Source organism: Mesoplodon mirus (assembly GCF_964341445.2).
Source record: "Mesoplodon mirus genome assembly, chromosome: 4".
Lineage (NCBI taxonomy): Eukaryota > Metazoa > Chordata > Mammalia > Artiodactyla > Ziphiidae > Mesoplodon > Mesoplodon mirus.
Genome location: NC_138979.1, coordinates 82,941,304 through 82,963,465, shown reverse-complemented (window position 1 = coordinate 82,963,465; position 22,162 = coordinate 82,941,304). Strand labels below are relative to the sequence as shown.

Here is a 22,162-nt window from a genome sequence, read left to right as displayed (position 1 = left end):
CAAATTGTTAATATGGTGTATCACGTTGATTGATTTGTATATACTGAAGAATCCTTGCATTCCTGGAATAAACCCCACTTGACCATAGTGTATGATCCTTTTAACGTGCTGTTGGATTCTGTTTGCTAGTATTTTGTTGAGGATTTTTGCATCTATGTTCATCAGCGATATTGGCCTGTAGTTTTCTTTCTTTGTGACGTCTTTGTCCGGTTTTGGTATCAGGGTGATAGTGGCCTCGTAGAATGAGTTTGGGAGTGTTCCTCCCTCTGCTATATTCTGGAAGAGTTTGAGAAGGATAGGTGTTAGCTCTTCTCTAAATGTTTGATAGAATTCGCCTGTGAAGCCATCTGGTCCTGGGATTTTGTCTGTTGGAAGATTTTTAATCACAGTTTCAATTTCGGTGCTTGTGATTGGTCTGTTCATGTTCTCTGTTCTTCCTGGTTCAGTCTTGGAAGGTTGTGCATTTCCAAGAATTTGTCCATTTCTTCCAGGTTGTCCATTTTATTGGCATAGAGTTGCTTGTAATAATCTCTCATGATCCTTTTTATTTCTGCAGTGTCAGTTGTTACTTCTCCTTTTTCATTTCTAATTCTATTGATTTGGGTCTTCTCCCTTTTTTTCTTGATAAGTCTGGCTAATGGTTTATCAATTTTGTTTATCTTCTCAAAGAACCACCCTTTAGTTTTATTGATCTTTGCTATTGTTTCCTTCATTCCTTTTTCATTTATTTCTGATCCGATCTTTCTCATTTCTTTTTTTTTTTTTTTTTTTTTTTTTTTTTGCGGTACGTGAGCCTCTCACTGCCATGGATCCTCCCATTGCAGAGCACAGGCTCTGGACGCACAGGCCCAGCAGCCATAGCTCATGGGACCAGCCGCTCCGCGGCATGTGGGATCTTCCCGAACCAGGGCATGAACCTGTGTCCCCTGCATTGGCAGGCGGACTCCCAACCACTGCGCCACCAGTGAAGCCCAATCTTTCTCATTTCTTACCTTCTGCTAACTTTGGGGTGTTTTTGTTCTTCTTTCTCTAATTGCTTTAGGTGTAAGGTTAGGTTGCTTATTTGAGATGTTTCTTGCTTCTTAAGGTAGGTTTGTATTGCTATAAACTTCCCTCTTAGAATTGCTTTTGTTGCATCCCATAGGTTTTGGGTCCTCGTGTTTTCATAGTCATTTGTTTCTAGGTATTTTTTTATTTCCTCTTTGATTTCTTCAGTGACCTCTTGGTTATTAAGTAGTGTGTTGTTTAGCCTCCATGTGTTTGTATTTCTTACAGATTTTTTCCTGTAATTGATATCTAGTCTCATAGCATTGTGGTCAGAAAAGATAGTTGATACCATTTCAATTTTCTTAAATTTACCAAGGCTTGATTTGTGACCCAAGATATGATCTATCCTGGAGAATGTTCCATGAGCACTTGAGAAAAATGTGTATTCTCTTATTTTTGGATGGAATGTCCTATAAATATCAATTAAGTCCATCTTGTTTAATGCATCATTTAAAGCTTGTGTTTCGTTATTTATTTTCATTTTGGATGATCTGTCCATTGGTGTAAATGGGGTGTTAAAGTCCCCTGCTATGATTGTGTTACTGTCAATTTCCCCTTTTATGGCTGTTAGTATTTGCCTTATGTATTGAGGTGCTCCTATGTTGGATGCATAAATATTTACAACTGTTATATCTTCTTCTTGGATTAATCCCTTTATCATTATGTAGTGTCCTTCTCTCTCTCTTGTAATAGTCTTTGTTTTAAAGTCTACTTTGTCTGATATGAGAGTTGCTACTCCAGCTTTTTTTTTTTTTTTTTTTTTTGCGGTATGCGGGCCTCTCACTGTTGTGGCCTCTCCCGTTGCAGAGCACAGGCTCTGGACGTGCAGGCTCAGTGGCCATGGCTCACAGGCCTAGCCGCTCCGCGGCATGTGGGATCTTCCCGGATCGGGGCACAAACCTGTGTTCCCTGCATCGGCAGGCAGACTCTCAACCACTGCGCCACCAGGGAAGCCCTCCAGCTTTCTTTTGATTTCCATTTGCATCTAATATCTTTTTCCATCCCCTCACTTTCAGTCTGTATGTGTCCCTTGGTCTGAAGTGGGTCTCTTGTAGACAGCATATATACAGGCCTTGTTTTTGTATCCATTCAGCCAATCTATGTCTTTTGGTTGGAGCATTTAATCCATTTACATTTAAGGTAATTATCGATATGTATGTTCCTATTACCATTTTCTTAATTGTTTTGGGTTTATTATTGTTGGTCTTTTCCTTCTCTTGTGTTCCCTGTCTAGAGAAGTTCCTTTAGTATTTGTTGTAAAGCTGGTTTGGTGGTGCTGAATTCTCTTAGCTTTTGCTTGTCTGTAAAGGTTTTAATTTCTCCTAATTTGAATGAGATCCTTGCTGGGTAGAGTAATCTTGGTTGTAGGTTTTTCCCTTTCATCACTTTAAATATGTCTTGCCACTCCCTTCTGGCTTGCAGAGTTTCTGCTGAAAGATCGGCTGTTAACCGTATGGGGATTCCCTTGTATGTTATTTGTTGTTTTTCCCTTGCTGCTTTTAATACTTTTTCTTTGTATTTAATTTTTGATAGTTTGATTAATATGTGTCTTGTCATGTTTCTCCTTGGATTTATCCTGTATGGGACTCTGCGCTTCCTAGACTTGATTTAAAATTTCCTTTCCCCTATTAGGGAAGTTTTCAACTATAATCTCTTCAAATATTTTCTCAGTCCCCTTCTTTTTCTCTTCTTTTGGGACCCATATAATTCGAATGTTGGTGCGTTTAATGTTGTCCCAGAGATCTCTGAGACTGTCCTCAATTGTTTTCATTCTTTTTTCTTTATTCTGCTCTGTGGTAGTTATTTCCACTATTTTATCTTCCAGGTCACATATCCCTTCTTCTGCCTCAGTTATTCTGCTATTGATCCCTTCTAGAGAATTTTTAATTTCATTTATTGTGTTGTTCATCACTGTTTGTTTGCTCTTTAGTTCTTCTAGGTCCTTGTTAAACATTTCTCGTATTTTCTCCATTCTATTTCCAAGATTTTGGATCATCTTTACTATCATTATTCTGAATTCTTTTTCAGGTAGACTGCCTATTTCCTCTTCATTTGTTTGTTCTTGTGGGTTTTTATCTTGCTCCTTCATCTGCTGTGTGCTTCTCTGTCGTCTCATTTTGCTTAACTTACTGTGTTAGGGGTCTCCTTTTCGCAGGCTGAACTTTCGTAGTTCCTGTTGTTTTCGGTGTCTGTCCCTAGTGGCTAAGGTTGGTTCAGTGGGTTGTGTAGGCTTCCTGGTGGAGGGGACTAGTGCCTGTGCTCTGGTGGATGAGGCTAGATCTTGTCTTTCTGGTGGGTAGGTCCACGTCTGGTGGTGTGTTTTGGGGTGTCTGTGGCCTTATGATTTTAGGCCCTTCTGTGTTAATGGATGGGGTTTCGTTCTCGTCTTGCTAGTTGTTTGGCATGCGGTGTCCAGCACTGGAGCTTGCTGGTCATTGAGTGAAGCTGGGTCTTGGCGTTGAGATGGAGTTCTCTAGGAGGTTTTCGCCATTTGATATTACGTGGAGCTGGGAGGTCTCTTGTGGACCGGTGTCCTGAACTTGGCTCTCCCACCTCAGTAGCACAGCCCTGATGGCTCGCTGGATCACCAAGAGCCTGTCCTCCACACGGCTTTCGCGCCACCCCAGTCTCGAAGCTCCCACCACTGTTCCTCAGGCCGGGACCGCATGGCAGCAGAAAAGACCTTTAAATGGTCCCACTACAAATCTTATTATCCCATTCCATTTGTGCAAACAAACCAAAGGGGTGGCGAAGTATCTCCAACTTAAGTACATTTTTCTACTGGTCTATCTTTCTTCAAGGAGACTCCAAGCAAGAAAGTAAGTCATATTTTTTCACTATTTATCCCCCTCTCCTTTTTTTTTTTTTTTTTTTTTTACTACTGCTTCAGGAAAGGGGTAGAGCAAAATTTCCCAGATGCTGTGATGCTCGAAAAGTATCTCATGTTCTATGTAGAAGAAACACACACGTGTATGTATACAGTAGTCCCCCCTCATCTGAGGTTTTAATTTCCATGATTTCAGTTACCTGTGCTCAACCACAGTCAGAAAATATTAAATGGAAAATTCCAGAAGTAAACAATTCATATGTTTTTAGTTGTGCACCATTCTGTGTAGCCTGATGTAATCTCGCATCATCCTGCTCTGCCCCACCTGGGATGTGAGTCGTTCCTTTGTCCGGCGTATCCTGCCCATTAGTCACTTAGTAGCTGTTTTGGTTGTCAGACTGACTACGTCAGTACACAGTGTGGTGTTCAACTAACCCTCATTTAATAATGGTCCCAAATCACAAGAGTAGTGATGCTGGCATTTTGGATCTACCACAGATGTAAAGTGCATCTTTTAAGTGAAAGATGAAAGTTCTAGACTTAATAGGGAAGGGGGGAGAAATCGTATGCTGAGGTTGCTAAGATCTATGGTAAGGATGAATTTTCTGTGAAATTGTGAAGAAGGATAAAGAAAATAGTGCTATTTTTACCAGAGCACCTCAAACTGCAAAAATTACAGGCACCGTGCGTACCTAGTTAAGATGGAAAAGACATTACAGATTTAAGGTATTCTGAGAGAGAGATCACATTCACATAACTTTTATTATAGTTATAACTGTTCCATCTTATTATTGTTGTTGTTAATCTCTTACTGTGCCTAATTCATAAATTAAACTTTTTCACAGGTATGTATGTATATGAAAAAACAGTCCATATAGGATTTGGCACTATCCAAGGTTTCAGGCGTCTACAGGGGTCTGGGAACACACGCCCCATGGATAAGGGGGGACTACTGTATATCTCACATGAATGAAAGTTCCAAGTCAAATTTAGACATTCAAACAAACACTTTCCACAGTGTCCACTTTGGGGAGCTATACACTTAATCTAATTATTCCTGTTATAAGTAGTTCAAACTGTTCCAGAAATCATCTTCTGCAACTATCTTCAATACAAATCCAGGAACCAAACACAAAAAATCTATTCCATTCTTATACTTCAGTTTGACCCCAAATTCCAACTGCATAATGACTAGGCTTTCAAAACTCTTAAATATATATCAGTTCTGATGACTCAGGACAGAACGCCAACTGTTGCACAGATAAGGAAGATCAATATAATAAATATTTGGCTTACTGTGACTTCTGAGTAAGACTTAAACTCAAGATATTTTAATTGTGCTTCTAAGAGTATTTTCTGTTCTGAACTTTATGGAAAGTATCTTCATCATCAACTAACTTTCTATTGAAGACTACACACGTGGCAATGACTTAAGACCACGTCACAATTCTTCGGTTCCACAAGGAGGGATGGGGCTTTGGGGTTCTCAGAATGGAAGCAAAATGGCTGTATCACTGCATGAAAGAGGCAAGGAGGGAATGTAGATTTACACTGGCTGAATGGAAATACTTAAACAGAGGTACTACTCTTTTTAATTCCTACATGGTTCACATATTACCAAATACTTCCATTCTTTATGCTTCTTTTGGCAAATGTTACTTTTCAGTTTCCTCAACTGAAATTGGGGCATTTCTGGCAATTCTTGGGTCTTTGAAGGGCCAAGTACATTGTGAAAGCAATGAAGAACTATAAAGCTGGAGAGCACATCAAAAGTTCCCTGAACCTATCCCTACTTTCTAATGAATATTTATACCACGTGTGTTACAACAAGGTTATCACCAAGGAAACATCACTACATTTCAGACAAGCACTTCTCAGAAAGAATTCATCTCTCTGTGAACTTCCAGAGCACCTTAAAGGCACCTATGGCACATCTCACATACTGCAGCCACAGACTGTGATTATGCCCGTATGTGCTTTCTTTATTTAACTAAACTGGGGACAAAGACAATATCTAACCTCTTTTTTACTTCCCTACATATTTGATGCAATACCTTGAGAGGTAAAGGCATTCATTTAAAGTTTACTAAATTAATGAATAAAGGAAATCAAAGCCACAGACTACATCATGAAGTTGAGCAGCCTAATCGGCCCAAAATATCAGAAATCAGTACCTCTGAAACCTTTTCTGGATAAACAATTCCATATACAGCGTGCACCTTTACTCTTATGGTGGCCAACCAGCAAGGCATCTTCTTAAAATACACAATCAAAATCTGAGAAATCGGGCTTCCCTGGTGGCGCAGTGGTTGAGAGTCCTCCTGCCGATGCAGGGGACATGGGTTCGTGCCCCAGTCCGGGAAGATCCCACATGCCGTGGAGCGGCTGGGCCTGTGCGCCATGGCCGCTGAGCCTGCATGTCCAGAGCCTGTGCTCCGCAATGGGAGAGGCCACAACAGTGAGAGGCCCGCGTACCACGAAAAAAAAATTAAAAAAAAATCTGAGAAATCTATAACTGTCCCAATTATGTGCATCACTGAGAAGGACCTAAGCCTTTCTCCACAGATCAAATGATATTTTTCTTTTAGTTTTGCTACTATGGAAGCTTCTTCTCTTAAGAGGGGAAAACAAACAGCCATAAAGTCATGTTTACGTCAGTAAGATGAACATAGAACTTGGGGTCAGAAGCAATACACTAGTTTTTCTGAGAGGTCGCCCAGTGGGGGCCCTTCCAAGTCTACTGGCAGAAATAACGGTTACACCTAAGCCTGAATTTCTGACACGGAATGCACACATCTTCACCCCCACAAAAGACAATCCTCCTTTAAAATGAAACTTGGGAAGCCACTTGAGGTAAACAGCGTAAAAATAATACACCATTCCTTAGAAACGTCCCTCCTCCCAGGGGGTATATAGGAACTTAGAGAGGAGAATTTACCATTTATCTAGCTGAAATGTATCTATTCATAAGCCACCCTGAGTTTGCCTATATATTTTAACACTTACCAGACTGTATCTTATGGTTTAATAATTGTCTCTTCCCACTGGAATATGAATTTGAATGTGGAGACAGGCTTATTTTCATTTCAGCATTTCTAAGGTCTAGCACAGAGTTCAAGAACATTTGCTGAATGAAGTTCTGAATAAATCAGTGCACCCTCACAGTAAACACAAACTGACATGGTAATTTAAATAAGTAACACTATGGCCTGATACAGTTGGTACCTTCTTCCAAGGTCATTTTAACCATCACCTATTTAAAATCATTCATCCACAGAGTCTTAAGAGTGGGTCTGATAATTCTGAGTTAGTTTAAAATGAGTTTAGAGTTACACCCTACTGCTTATGAAACATCTAGTAAATGCTGGACACTATACTAACTCTAGTTAGTACAAATAACTCTTGCAGTTGGCATCATTATCCCAAATTTATAGATGAGGAAACTGAGCCTCTAAACAAATGGATCAAAGTGGCAGATCAAGGGCCAGAATTAGGATTAAAACCATGGTTTACTGGGCTCCATAATCTTTCCACTGTGCTTGGCTACTAACCTTGGCTGTCAATATAATGAGATAAGAATGAACAAAAGTGAGATGAGGAGTGTAACAAATGGGCCAAAAGAGTGATAAAAATCACATTTGGTTCTTTTGTCCCAACAGGCGGAAAAAAGAAAAGGCACACACGCCTCCTCCAAAATGCACATATGACCTATGATTAAGCAGTTCTATGAGAGAAAGAAGTGGATTATTAATCAAAGTAAGACTGCAGAGCAGAACACCTGGAAAATGTTCAAAGAAAAAGTGATCAGTAAGAACTGGCCGTTAAAGAAAGTGTGATTTTAAAATGTCCTTCGCGGTTGCCCTTTTACTCCAATACAGTAAGATATACACCCCAACATTCATGAACTTATTCCTATCATTTTAGAATCACACACTGGTTAAAAATTAAGAACCTGAAGAAACATTAGAGATTACCTAACCATTATACAAGTGGGAAAATGGAGATCAGAGAAATTAAGTAATTTCCTCAAGGTCACTGAAAAATGTATAGCTATATACAATGGTATACTACTACTCAGCCATAAAAAAGAATGGATTTTTGCCATTTGCAATAATATGGATGAACTTGGAAGATATTACGCTAAGTGAAGTAAGTCCAACAGAGAAAGACAAATACTGTATGATATCGCTTATACGTGGAATCTAAGAAAATAAAACAAACTAGTGAATATAACAAAACAGAAAGAGACTCACAGATAAAAAGAACAAATTAGTGGTCACCAGGGGGCAGAAAGAAGGGGGAAGGGCAAGATAGGGTCAGGGGATTAAGAGGGACAAACTACTATGTATAAAATAAATAAGTTACAAGGATATATTATACAACAGAGGGAATATAGCCAATATTTTTTAGTAATTATAAATGGAACATAACCTTTAAAAATTGTGAATCACTGCTAAACAGCTGAAACATATAATATTGTACATCATCTATACCTCAGTTTTTTTTAAAAAGGAAAAAATGTATAGCTAGATCATTAAATTATACTCTTACATATATTATTTACAGATATTTTTACATTAAGGATGTAGTTTTTCCACTTACGGCTTTATGATCTGGGGTTCTTTAAAGCACTTCTTTTTTGCAACTATCTTCTCTAGAAGAACACTTCGAGAATTTCTTGTTAACCCCATTTCAGAAGAGACATCTGGAGTATCTCCAAAAATTCTGTATGAAAAAGCTGAGGAGTATGTTTCCCTGTGACTGAAGCTAGCTCTAGATTTGGACCCAAAAAGGATAATTGGCAGTGGGGGGGTGGGTGCAGTGCTAGTTCTCTTACATGCCAAATATATGCAGAAGACTTACTGGCGACATGAAGAGGCCACTTTGCTTTTTCCTAGATGACATGTATACCACAAAACTATATATATGTAAATATGATAGCAGAGACATTTTTAAAAAGACCTTTTTTAAAATTGAAAACTGTGTAAGAGGGTAGGATGTGTGAGTCATTTTGAATATCAGTGCTACGACCAGTCCAGTTAGTTACCAGATAGCCTGAGAGCTGCCATATTTTCCTATGGCAGGTGTGCATGAAGGGTGTGAAAAGCCACACAAAATGAAAAATTTTGAAGAGATTCCTGGACTAGGGATGGAAATGCAAGCTCGCCCCCTTGAGACAATCAAACTACAGGGAGAATTCACGATTTTAACCAGAAATAGTCCAACACTGCCCTTACCACAACCTTGAAGAAACAAATATTAATATTGTTGTAAAAATAACTAAGCATGGAAATTCTGTTAATGTTTGGCTGTGTCGTTTTTTGTTTCTTTTTTAATAAATTTATTTATCTGTTTATTTTTGGCAGCGTTGGGTCCTCGTTGCTGCACACAGGCTTTCTCTAGTTGCAGCGAGCGGAAACTACTGTTCATTGGGGTGCGCAGGCTTCTCATTGCAGTGGCTTCTCTTGTTGTGGAGCACAGGCTCTAGGTGCTCAGGCTTCAGTAGTTGTGGCTCGCGGGCTCTAGAGCACAGGCTCAGTAGTTGTGGTGCACAGGCTTAGTTGCTCTGCGGCATGTGGGATCTTCCTGGACCAGGGCTCGAACACGTGTCGCCTGCACTGGCAGGCGGATTCTTAACCACTGTGCCACCAGAGAAGCCCTGTGTAGTTATTTTTTTAAAAAGGGAGCATGGTTCTGATTGGGGAGTGTGTGTTAAATGAAGAGTAGACTTTCCCAGTAACCTAATACTCAACATATGGGATTTTTTAGTTGTGCTTGAACATATTTGTTCTTGAGTGCCTGGCTGCTAGGACCATGGGCATCCTGACAAGATATACCTGGCTTGCTGAATTAACTCTTCCATATAGCTAATGAGCTTCTGCAATGATCATCTGGAAAAGGAATTATTACAGAAATACCTTAATGAACAGATAACCCAGGGAAGCAAGCCCCTTCCTAATGAACTTGGCCACATGTTGAAAAGATTCACAGAGGACAGGAAGTATGCTGGTTTGCAGCACTGGGGCAGGGAAGTAAGAGTCAGAATTCCTTCCTGGCCACCATGGAGCATATTCTCAAGGTGAATGGTCCCAGAAGGCTTTCTGTTCTGGACTCAACTATTGAATGTCACCTCTACAGCCAGTCATATCATTCTTTAGGAAATAAATGGCAGGTTTGGAAAATCTTAGTACTTGTACATCAAAAGCAACTCTCTGGACAAATACCATCTTGATGGTACTTAGCTACAGCTAAACAAATTGTAATAAGAACATGAGACTTATTTTAAAGTGAAATCAGCTTAGATCCTAAAACAGCCAAAGGAATTTCCCCAACTATCACTGAAAGCACGAGGATATAATGCAATGGTTTTAGAATAATAGGGTGCATATGCATCATTCAGGGGTACTTGTTTAAAATGCAAAAACCCATCCAAGTGAACTGAATTCCCCAGAAGTATACCCTCAGGATGACTTTTCTGGAAACCACAGTATAGCAGAGACATTATGGACACAGAAATGAGGTTCTAGTCTAGCATACAGAATTAACTAGTTGTAAAATGAGGCAAGTCACTTAACTTTCCAGAAACCATTTTTTTCCTCCTATAAAGCAAAGGTATTAGACTTCAGATAATCTTTAAGCTTCACTCAAATTCTAAAGGTCTCAGAAGTAAAACAAGCGCCATGTCTCCCAACTTAAATTAACATTTGATGCTATTCCTGAAGCTTTTATAACAATGTTCAAGAAGCAGAACCTGAGGCTTGATTGTTTTAGGAACCACCATATGCCACTGGTTACTTAAATGAGTAAAAAGGATATTGGAATCTAAAGTTATAAAACTAATTAATAATAATAATGCTAAGTGGTACTTATTGCATGTCAGGCTCTAAGTACTTGATATATATTAACTCACTGAGGGGAAAAAAAGAGGACTACAAGAGGTAATCTGAGAACCTTGAAACCAGGAATGCATATAAGAAGGGATAATGTTGAATATTAAATTGTAACTAGTATTAATGCTTTGGCAATACTTAATAACAACCATGACTATAAAATGCTGATGAGGGCTTCCCTGGTGGCGCAGTGGTTGAGAGTCCGCCTGGCGATGCAGGGGACACGGGTTCGTGCCCCGGTCCGGGAAGATCCCACATGCCGCGGAGGGGCTGGGCCCGTGAGCCATGGCTGCTGGGCCTGCGCGTCCGGAGCCTGTGCTCCGCAACGGGAGAGGCCACAACAGTGAGAGGCCCGCGTACCACCAAAAAAAAAAAAAAAAAAAAAATTGCTGATGAAATGACTAATGGGAATGGACCATATTGTGTATAAAACCTGGCCTCTAGAATTGTGAACAATTGTCGATTCAGTGAAGAAATATCTGTTAGGACCATGTATCATGTATTGAGACACCTGTAGCATTTAACACATACATGTGTTTTCTTTGAGGATATAAGCAAGCACTATTCTTGATACTGCCTAATTCCTTTATGAACCTATGCTCTAGGTTTTCAAGACAGTAGCAAAGCGTAAGATACAGTTTTTTCCCATTTTACATTTGGAAGAGGATGATTCAGTGAAACAATGAGTCAATGAAGCGATGACTGGCTTATTCCCAAGGCCAACAAAGAGACTGGGCATGTGTCTGAAAGATCAAATTAAATAATGCTAAACAAATGCCACTCCACCCTCCACTACAGTCACAAGCTCAAGTAACCCTTTTCAGACTGCAAAGCCAGACTCCAGAAGGTTAGGGCTAGAAGACGAATAGAGTAAGGAAGCTGAGCCCTGGAGAGACTAAGTCAAAAAGCAAATTCAGGAGAAACACAGAATCAGAACTCTCCACCTTCCTACGTGCAGTTTAATAACCAGAGCTTTCATGGCAAGCTGAAACAATTTAGAAAAGAAAAAAATTCTACTTGCTTTCTCTTTCTTTTCATCCACTGAAGCACAAGTATTCTCTAGGCCAGGAGCCCACAAACTACCACCACTAGGCCACCGCTTGTTTTTGTACAGCCCGTAAAAAAAAAACCTAGGAGAAGATTTTACATTTTTTAATGACTGAAAAATATTCAAAAAAGAATATTTCAAAATATTAAATCACTTCATGATATGAAATTCAGATTTCTATAAAGTTTTATTGGAACACAGTCACACTCTTGTTTACAGGCAGCCTGTGGCTGCTTACACACTATAACATCAAAGTTGATTAGTTGTTACAGAAACTGTATGTCCCACATACCCTAAAATATTTACTCTCTGTCCTTTACCAAAAACGTTTGGGAACTTCTCAATGAATAGAGCATGTGAAAAGTTAAATGGGAAAAAAAGAGAAAATGGGGCATTGGAAAGATCAAATTGTGTGTCCATGCTTTCTCCTTTCAATCCATAGCAAGTAAGGCAAGGCTGGCAGAGCAACAGGGAGGGGAGGTGAGTGGTCAAATTTCATGTCACTTTAAGAATGCCGTGAACACAAAACCCTCCACTGTGTAGACCTGAAAATCCTCATGAACTAAAAATTCCATTAACGTATGCTTTCTCTAACTACGCTAAGTGAAGGCAGACACAAAGCACAGATAACCCCTAGCAACAGACAACCCCTAGCAACAGACAAAATTACATGGTTCTCACATATTGATGCTCCTTAGAATATACCCACAGTCACAGAGCCTGGGGTTAAGAGTCAGGGAGGAAAGCACCCCACTGGTCAAGTCCTAGGTTAGAACCAAAGCTCCCATTCTAGCAGGCTCTGACCTTGAGCTAGCCATGTGACTCTCTGAGGATGTAATTCTTTTATCTGTAAAATGAGGCTTGATGACCAACCAGAGGAATATTACCTCTCTCAACTCCTAAAACTGGAGGAAAAAATGAGAAGAGGAAAGAGACGAAGAGAGGAGGAACTTTCTTTTAAAAATACAGTGTTTTGTTTTCTTTTTTATAATAGTCAAGATACAGTCAGGACAGAGATATCCTCATGGGAAAGCAAAAGGTCTATGGCCAAGCATCAGGCTGCACTCAAGAACACTAATTAGCAAGACTTCAGATGGAAGACTAAGAAACAGAGGCATTTGAATTCAAGGATGTGAGTTTGTTCCTTTCCTTTTTTAGGGGCTCCTGGAAACAAAGACACATGTACCCATGCAGGGTGTGTTCTCTTTTCTTTCCCCAGGGGCAAAAGCAACATTTGTCTGTATAATGCCTGCTGTACAAGTAGCCAACCAGGCATTAGTCATGGATACTATCTGTAATAAGGGGTGGGTGAAAACAGTCAGCACCTCCCTACCACCTTCAATAAAATGGAGCTTGTTTATCACAGTCCATACACTTGAAACAGTTTGGGAGGGTACAGTTCTGTTTATGTACTGGGGTAACTTTATGAAAAAATACTTAGCCCTCTCAAGAGCAAACACAGTGCACCCTCAAGTCTAGACAAGGAAGGTTCATTTTCCGACGGGCAATATGATTTAGGCCAGTAACTCGATTTTTCAGCTTCCAAAAGGTGTTCTTTTTTTTAAAACAAGTGTGGAATCTAAAGCTTAGAACCCTGTTTCTCTCAACAAGTTTAAGTTCTCTGTTTTACAAGTTAATAGCTTTAAACAAGAACAACAATAATCTCAAGACCCTGAAGAAAACCATTTTTGACAACTTAGTAAGTATTAAATATAAAATTACCATATGGGTCAGCACACCCATTACTAAGTATATGAAAACATATGTCCACACAAAATTATACACAAATGTTCACAGCAGTTATTATTCACAACAGCAAAAAAGGAGAAACAATCCAAATGCACAACATGTGGTATATCCACACAATAGGATATTGGCAATAAAAAGAAATGAAATACTGATCAATGTTACAACATGAACGAACCTTGAAACATTACACTAAGTGAAAGAAACCAGTCACCGAAGGCCACATATTCTATAATTGCATTTATATGAAGTTCCAGAATGGGCAAACCCATAGAGACAGAAAGGAGATTAGTGACTGTTAGCTGAGGGGGGTGGGAGTGAACTGCTAGTGAACATGGGGTTTCTTTTCAGCATGATGACAACGTTACAAAATTAGACGGTGGTGACAGTTTAAAGACTTTGTAAATATATTAAAAACTACTAAACTGCGCACTTTACTTGAATGAGTGAATTTTACGGTTATGTGAACTATGTCTCAATAGAGCTATTATGAAAACCTAGTGAACCTTTTTTTTTCCATCATTAAAAATGACACACTTCACATTTTAGTCAGTATTGAGCTTTAAGTTAAAATCTCATTTTTGCTATCAGTTTCTATATAAAGAAAGAAGAGTCAGGTTTAAGAAGGGTTAATAGATCCCTTTTTCTGGTAATTCCCATCTTGTGACATGTTAAACCTCATGACAAATTGGAAAGTCTTGTGCTCACAGAAAAAGCATTTTTCACTATTATCTCCAAGGGATCCCTGCAGGAGGGTCCATTCTAAAACTATGCTATGCAAAAGTTTCACTGCAACATGTCCACATTTGTATATGAGGGAACAAGGAAGAAAGGGAAAAAAATCCTACTGTGAATCAAAAAAAATCCCCCAAGCAAGGCCATAAATCAGACACAGCACAGCAGGCTAAACACACTTTGTGCTCATACAGACTTACCACCTGGGTCTTCGGGCCTTGTTTCACCTCCGGGGTAGAAGCTACGTTTCCTACAGCCACCTCTTCAGAAACTGAACTCTCCTTGGTATTACTCAGAAAATCCACTTCATCTTCAGCTTTCGTGTCTGGCATTTCTGAAGATAACAAGGTGGTTACAAAGTGCATTTGGAAAAATTGATTCCTGGGCCTTACTATTTACACAACATGCTCCAGGTTTCATGTGTTTTGTTTGCCTTTCCCTTTGTGTTAAATAGAAACTATTATTTTGTAGCTGGTGTCATTTCTGACCCTGTGCTGAGCTAGTCCCTCATCACCTGGTTATATGGTTTTCTCCAGCTTCTGTGTGGGTTTGTAGCTAAGGTAAGATCCAGTTCAATGTCCACTGAGCTTCCATCTTCACTACTGACTTTTTCATGACAATTTGGTGAGTGTGGTGCTGACTTGCACATGGAAAAGAAAACTGACAAGCTTTAAGGGAACAGATTAATAGCTAAAGCTAGTAGTCCATCCTGACCATTATCAAAGAGGCAAGAAATGTATCTGTACAGGACAAAAAGGAAAGAACTGCTGAGAATGAGATAAAGCCTCTGGGAAGAGTCTTTCTTTAAAAACGTACTACATACATTCACGTACCCATCACAGCAATTGATAAGACTGAACTATTCTTAATAAATTAGTTTTTGTTTTAACTTTTATTTCTTCCCAAACCAAAACATAATTACACACTATCAACAGCAATTCCTTTTCTGAAGAAAAAGTTTTTTCATGTTTTCTTTAGAATTATGCTCAACAGACCAAACAGTAGTGGTTTTGTTACGTGACTACCATATGGTCAAGCTAATACAGGAAGGAAGTGATAAAATGATGCCTGAGGCAAATTTAGGCTTCGACACTTCTTTAAAGGGAACTGATGGTTGAACAGTCAAAATTCACCTTGATAATCCAAATACAAATGGAACTATCATCTCGATTTCATTTGGAACATTTTCTGAGGTTGTTATTAATCTAGTCACACTACTACTCTGGCAGAGAAAAATGTTCCCTACACCAGAGGGCACAGAGGCTCCTTTCACCAAAGAATAAATTATATTATATTGTATTATGTATTTTATAATTATATAAATAAAATATATTAAGATTTTATTCTAATAGCACACTGTGAGAGTGTATACCTTTATACACTGTGACGTATAAAGGTCTACTTTAGATTTAGGAAAGTGACATTCCTATAAATGAACAGTTGTAAGTCTCCTTTCTTTGCCCTAATTTTTTAATTACATAATCTTACTAGCAATTTAAAAAAATGGGCAAGGGCTTCCCTGGTGGTGCAGTGGTTGAAAGTCCGCCTGCTGATGCAGGGGACGCGGGTTCATGCCGCGGTCCAGAAAGACCCCATATGCCGCGGAGCGGCTGGGCCCGTGAGCCATGGCCGCTGAGCCTGCGCGTCCGGAACCTGTGCTCCGCAACAGGCGAGGCCACAATAGTGAGAGGCCCGCGTACCGCAAAAAAAAAAAAAAAAAAAAATGGGCAAGCACGTTTCCTTGCCCAAAGAACCAAAATCTTTCTTACATTTCATAAAATGTGATTAAAGTTAAAAAAAAAAAAGCAACCCCCTTAGAAGTATTCCTTGAGCAAAACATTTCTGAGTAAGATAGGGTTGTTTTTTGTTTGTTTTTTTTTTTGGAGGGGGGCTGTTGATGATTTTTATTTTATTTATTTGGGGATGTGATTTCTGACACATCCTTACTATCCTACATCCATCAACTGAAAATATGTATCTTGGCAAGTAGCAACCAGTCCCAGTGGTAAACAGAGATTAGTGAGACCTGTGGGGTGTTGGCAGCCCCCTCGGCACTGGCCTGGCTCAGTTATGCACAACTAACTTCCCAAAGCACTGCGGCTAATGCTCCTGATGGGTAAAGGGCCACGTCCCCTCACTCTAACTGGAAGTTTTGTGTTTTCCTCATCTCAATTTCTATTTAGCCTTGTCAACAGCAGTATATAAAAACAAAAGCCAATGCCATGTGGCTCCTTCCAAATCAGAAGTTAAACCGATGTATCCTCACTTATAAAACAGTATGGTTAAATTCATAAATGGCATGTAAACTTCCTAGAAAATACCCTTTGGTCTGAGATCACACTCAGGTGCTTTTTCTCTATGGCAATGTGACCAGGGACTTTCCCCAATCCTGGCTATTTTCTGAAAAAAGCACCAACTTCTTCATCACTGGTTGCTTCTCTCTGTCCTTTGAGGCCATGAGCATGGAGCACATATGACTCCTCTGGACAGCAGAATAAGTAACTCGCCCACACACACATACACCAAAAGCCCAAGCCCAGAGACACTGTTGAAACTTGATTTTCATCTCATTTTCCTTCCTAAAGCCTTAAAATCTTAAACATAATTTCTTAGCACCTTTACTATCTTTGTGTGCTATTAAAAATCAAAGTCTGAAAAAAAAATCAAAGTCGGCTTGGTTTCTATCTTTTCTCATAAGGTACTATAGAGACAAACCTTTACATAGTTTGTACTTGCTTGGGTTAAATTCTGACTACTGAGCCAGAAAGAGAAATAATTCCAGCCCATGTGGCCAAAGACGCAGCACCCAAATGAAAACAACATAGCCAGGCATCAGCTTACAGCCACTCCCGTTCTTCTGAAATGTCAACCTGCCAGGGCCCCCAAAATAGACTTGCTGTTGTGCCTTCTTTTAAAAATTAGAGACCTTCTCATTGAAATTCTGAGACTGTTAGTGATAGAAATTTGTTGGCTGCTAACAATCCAAGACACTTTAATAAAACAAAAAGTGTGAAATCACCAAAAATACTATCTCAGGTTTCTTAAATCCCTCAAGTGGAAAAATAGATTATAAATGGTTAAACACCCTCTATCAGGGAAAATGACCACTGTGTTTAAATTGCTCTTTTTCTAAAGTCACTTCTCTCCTTATTCTATTTGTTCATTTCTATTCATGCCCCACCCCCAAATTCTTAACACCTACTACAGTAAAGGGGTTTTCAAAAATTAGAAAGAAGGGCAAGAGCAATCAAACGATAAAAACAAAACAGGCTTCTTACCTACGAGAGCCTGGGGGCAAGCAAGGAGATAGGTCCTCTGTCTATAGCTGGTAACAGGTGGTGGTCGCAAAGTGTGAATCAAACTGACCTTGAATGACTTCAGGAGTCAAAACCGAGTCCGACTCCAGTTTGAACTTCAGCCTCAACCCCCAATACGGAGTTTTATTCAGATGGTTTCTTTCCACTGAACACCAGTGGTTTCTCTTTGCTCTCTCTGGACATGGCTACCCACAGACGGAACGGGCTGGTGCTGTGTGAGCAATCTGCTTGCTGCAGCTGCTTCACCAAGATAAGCAGACACACCGTCTGCCCTGTGACAGCAGCTCAGCAGACTAGGCTCTGGCGGAAATCCTGTATCCTATCCCTTGCACTTCACAGGGTCCTCAATTCCCAGACTGCTGCCCAAGAGCAACAGGCAATGGAACTGGAGTTCTGCTCCTCAGGCAGGAAAAGGAGGGAGTTCCCTTCCCACAGCCTCCACCAATGACCTAATACCACCATTTGGGATGCTGGGCCATCGGCTTACAACGATACTTAGAGCTGTTTGTGAAACCACTCTGACTAAATTTGCTCAGGACAGAGACTAGGATGATAGGGAAAGAAAGGAGTTTGAGGTTTGTAAATAAAACACACTTTTTCAGCACTGTTTGTTATGGTTCTCAAGAAAAAGGACTAAGCCATGTGAACAAAAACATCTGCTAAATTCCTTTATCATTTTAGAGTACCTGGGATCTAGGCACTGTTTTCCAGGTTAGGAAAGTCGTGACTGCTCCAGTGCAAGAGATAGAGCATTTATAGGCTTTAAGCAATCAAGCCAGAAGTCTGGAATGCAGGGAGCAAAAACTGCCCAACCCTGAGATGACGTGCCTCTCTGGATGGTGTTGACTGGTAACTTGGCAACCTACCCGATGAACGCCAGCCCTCTAAACAACAACATGACACCTACGTTTTTACCAGCACATCACAGAGACTCTTAAGGGAATTTGTTTCCCGAACTGTTGATTTCGTACTCTGCTTTGCTTACCTATTGCCAGAGTTGGTCCCTGGAGAGGCAGAATAATCTTCTCTGGCTCCTCCCTTCCAGCAAAGCATCCTGCAAGGTCCCCAGAGGCTTCTCCACGACTACTGCCCATTGGTGGGGTCTCCGCAGGCTGGAAAGCACTCGCCTTCCCTGCAGAAGCACTCTCCAGCTGTTCAGGCCCTGGGCCTGCCTCAGAAGGACAGGGCAGTGACATGTGACTGATTTCCCCCTCTGTCATCAGTTCTCCCGAGGCCTTGACTCGTTCTATGACAGCATCCACTATGCGACTCGCAGCCTCCTCAATCAAGGCTGCTGTCTCAGGCAGAAGCACGGCTTTGGCAGCGATGGTGCAGGGCAGAGGGGCAGCATCCTTTCCCCTGCCTGGGGCCTTGTCACCACGGCTTGAGAGCCCTGTCTCTGTGGGGTGCTCTTTGGCAGCAGGCTGCGGCGGGATGTGATGCGCTTCCTCACCCACATGTGTCTCCTTGGAGTCGCCTGTGCTACGGCTGCCATCTGCTCCCCCCACCTTCCCCTTCTCCCAACCCAGGGACACGACCTCTGGGGGTGTGGCGCCCTGAGGGTCAGTCACACCTTTGTCCGGTAAAGCTCCTGGCAAACCCAGGGTCATATTCTTCTCCTGGCTCGAAGAGACTTGTGGAATCTGGATGTCTGGAGCGCTGTGTGCTATATCCTTTCTCCTGGCCCCAGTGGTGCCTTGCAGAGCACTGACCACGGCACCATCCAATGCTGCATTTCCACTCACCTCACAAGCAGTGGTCTTCCCCTGGGACTGAGTGTTTTTCACCTCAACATCCAGAGCAGAAGATCGCTCACAATTAAGAACCTCGAACCCATCTGGTAACAGATTTGGCAATGGAGATGAGCTGTTCTGCTCTGTACCTGAGGCCTCCTGGCTTGAGTCTGCAGCCAGACTTCCTCCTGGTGGCACCAGGCTCTGTGCAGCCCCACCTTCAATCAGCTGTGCAACTGGTGGGGCCACTTCCTTGTTATGTTTAGTTTCTGCGTGAAGACAGGCCAAGGGTGTGCCCAGTGAATTACCGTTCCGAGGAGCTCTGTCCTCATCACAGGCAGCTGAGCCAGGTTCTTCATGGAATCCCGGGGCCTCTTGTCCAGGAGGTGGTGTTCTCGGCTCTTCCTGCAACGTTCCTGAATGAAGAGTGTTGTCCTTAATGGAGGAATAGGTCACTGCTTTATCCTTGTCTTCTGGTCCCTGAGCTGCAGTGCTCTTTGGAACCACCTGATCTTTCCCTTCTTCAGTCAAAGCGGAATCAGAGGCCAAAGTGGCCTGACCCACATGGAGCAGGGAAGAGTCAGTGACCCCCTCGACGATATTCAGGACTTCAGGGTCTGCTGAGAGGCAGGGACGCTCACACTCCCCACCAGGTCCTACGGGACTGGTATTGCCCATGCCGGGCTGAAGATCTAGAGCAGAGGAGGGTGTGCACAGGCCTGCTGCACTGTCTTCTGGTGGCTGCTTCTCCAGATCATTCGAATCTCCATCTGGGCCATCTCTACAATCTGTATGTGGTTCAAGAGTTGCTGTTCCTTTTTCATTCTGGGAGGAGGGGACAAGAGAAAGTGCGTCATCTTTGGTTACTGATTCACTGCCGGGACTGCCTGTCAGAGAGAAAGTCCTGCCTGATGTCACTGCCTGGTCTGACACCCGTTCTTTCTCAGCTTTGGGGACAAGAGCATGTGGATGTGGAACTACCTCAAGCATATTTACTAAAGATGTTTCTAGTTTTGAATCTTTTCCTTGGCTTTCTTTATCCAAAACTTGGAGAGGACAAAAATCCACATGTTCCTGGGTGTCTCTATCAGGGTCAGGGGTGACCGTGTTAGCCTGTGGGCCTTCCGAGCAGCTGGCAGTGGGCAGTGGTTGTGTGTTGAACAGCCCTGTGGTGGTACCTTCAGGCTGGGTAACTATGTCATCACAGTGTTCTACAGCCAACACACCACTAGGAGTCCCCGTGTTCTGTCGACATGCAGAGGCAGCACAAAGTTTAGCATCTCCAGTTGTAGAACAGATGGGTGATTTGCTATTTTGGCTTTGAACACGAGATGAATCCGTTTCTGATTTCTGGTTTGGCATAACATCTTTTTGCAGCCTGGGAAAGGTTAAATCAGAGGGTGACACCGCCACACACATGCTGGCTAAGGGAGTGTCAAGTTCGAGACCTTTTGAAATCTCATCTTTTGCAGTAGCTAGAATTAACTGAGAGTTCTGAGCCCCTGGGGCATCAGCACTCTCTTCACAACTTCTTGAAGTTTCAGTTTCTGCAGTGTTTTCATCAATGGCAATTTCTTCATCACTAACGACAAGTAAAGACACAGCAGGCTTGTCAGCAACCAGGGAGCCAGAGGCAGAGACACCGTTTGGAACGCTGGCTTTATCCATAGGCTCGTCTGTGACTTCTACATCAGAGGCTCCAGCTGTGCTGATATTAGAGTCCTCAAATCTTTCCTTCATACTCTCCCCTGCTGCAAGCACATTCCTCTGGATGGTGGCCTCTGGGTTCAAGAGACTGCGTTCCGTTTCCCCTGCAGTGTCTGGGACGCTGGCACCTGCTGGTGAAGGGACCATGAGTTCACCTCCAGAGAAAGACTGGGCCGTGCCGGGCTCCAGGGCTACGCCTCCCTGCAGGACGCGGCCTCCACTGCCTGGAGACTCCTGGTCTGTGGCCATTGCCGAAGATTTTGTTCCAGTTTCTTCACATCTGACTCCACAGGATGGAAGGCTTTCTGTGTCCTTTCCTTTGCAATCAGGTATGCTCTGACGGCAGCTGTCAGGATCAGACGTAGTCCCAGAGTCCATGATAGGTGCTGGCTCCACCTCGTCTCTTTTTCTCTCCATGCCTATATTTTTCTTCCTACGGGAAGAGTCTGTATTCTCTTCCTTAACCACACTTGACAAATCATAGGAACTTTCAATCTGCCCCACAGTGCTCCCATGGCAGCACTGAGAGCTCTCAGAACCTTCAGGAGAAGCAAGCTGCTGGCTGGCTGTGGGCTCTGATGCACAGGGAAGAAACTGACCATCTGTATCTTGGTCACTGGGCAGACTTGAAGGTTCTTGTGCTGTTACCACTGAGGGCATAAGACTGTCCATCTGTCTGAGGTTTGTTTTCTAGGAGGAAATGGAAGATACTTTAAAAAAAATTGTCGGGGGGAAAAGATGTCACTGACACCTATAAGCAAAAATTCTGTTGGAGAGAACTCAGTAGCATTCCAGCCTCTCAAGTCACAGGATAAGCCAACCTAAATAAATACAAATAAATTCTCTCTTGTTCCTGACATTAATTTCCTCTTACAGTTGCATATGCACTAGAATGATAAAAATGGCAAGAATAATACAATATGACTATTTTCTATAGTATGAACTTATTTTAGAAAACAGATAAAAACTGAGCCTCAAAAAAGCTCAGCGGCTATCTTCAAATGAGCAGCTGAGAAAGATACTTTTTATAGGGGCTTTAGAGGGGCAGAGGCTGCTTCCATCCCACCTCATATATACAAGTAAAAACAAATCCTGGCCAGTCTGGTAAACTC

General features: G+C 41.7%; 1 protein-coding gene across 8 annotated transcripts in view; it reads right to left on the bottom strand.

The window, feature by feature from the left end:
- Positions 1-22,162, bottom strand: part of AKAP13 (A-kinase anchoring protein 13) — a 369,334-nt gene that overhangs the window by 164,986 nt on the left and 182,186 nt on the right. For 7 of the 8 annotated variants that reach the window (XM_082618886.1, XM_082618888.1, XM_082618887.1 and 4 more), the window contains exons 7-8: positions 18,596-21,740; positions 14,494-14,627 (exon numbers count right to left, since the gene is read on the bottom strand). In XM_082618886.1, coding sequence (XP_082475012.1) covers positions 14,494-14,627; positions 18,596-21,740 — 3,279 coding nt within the window. The remainder of the gene's footprint in view (positions 1-14,493; positions 14,628-18,595; positions 21,741-22,162) is intronic. The other variant, XM_082618893.1, reaches the window with a different exon arrangement.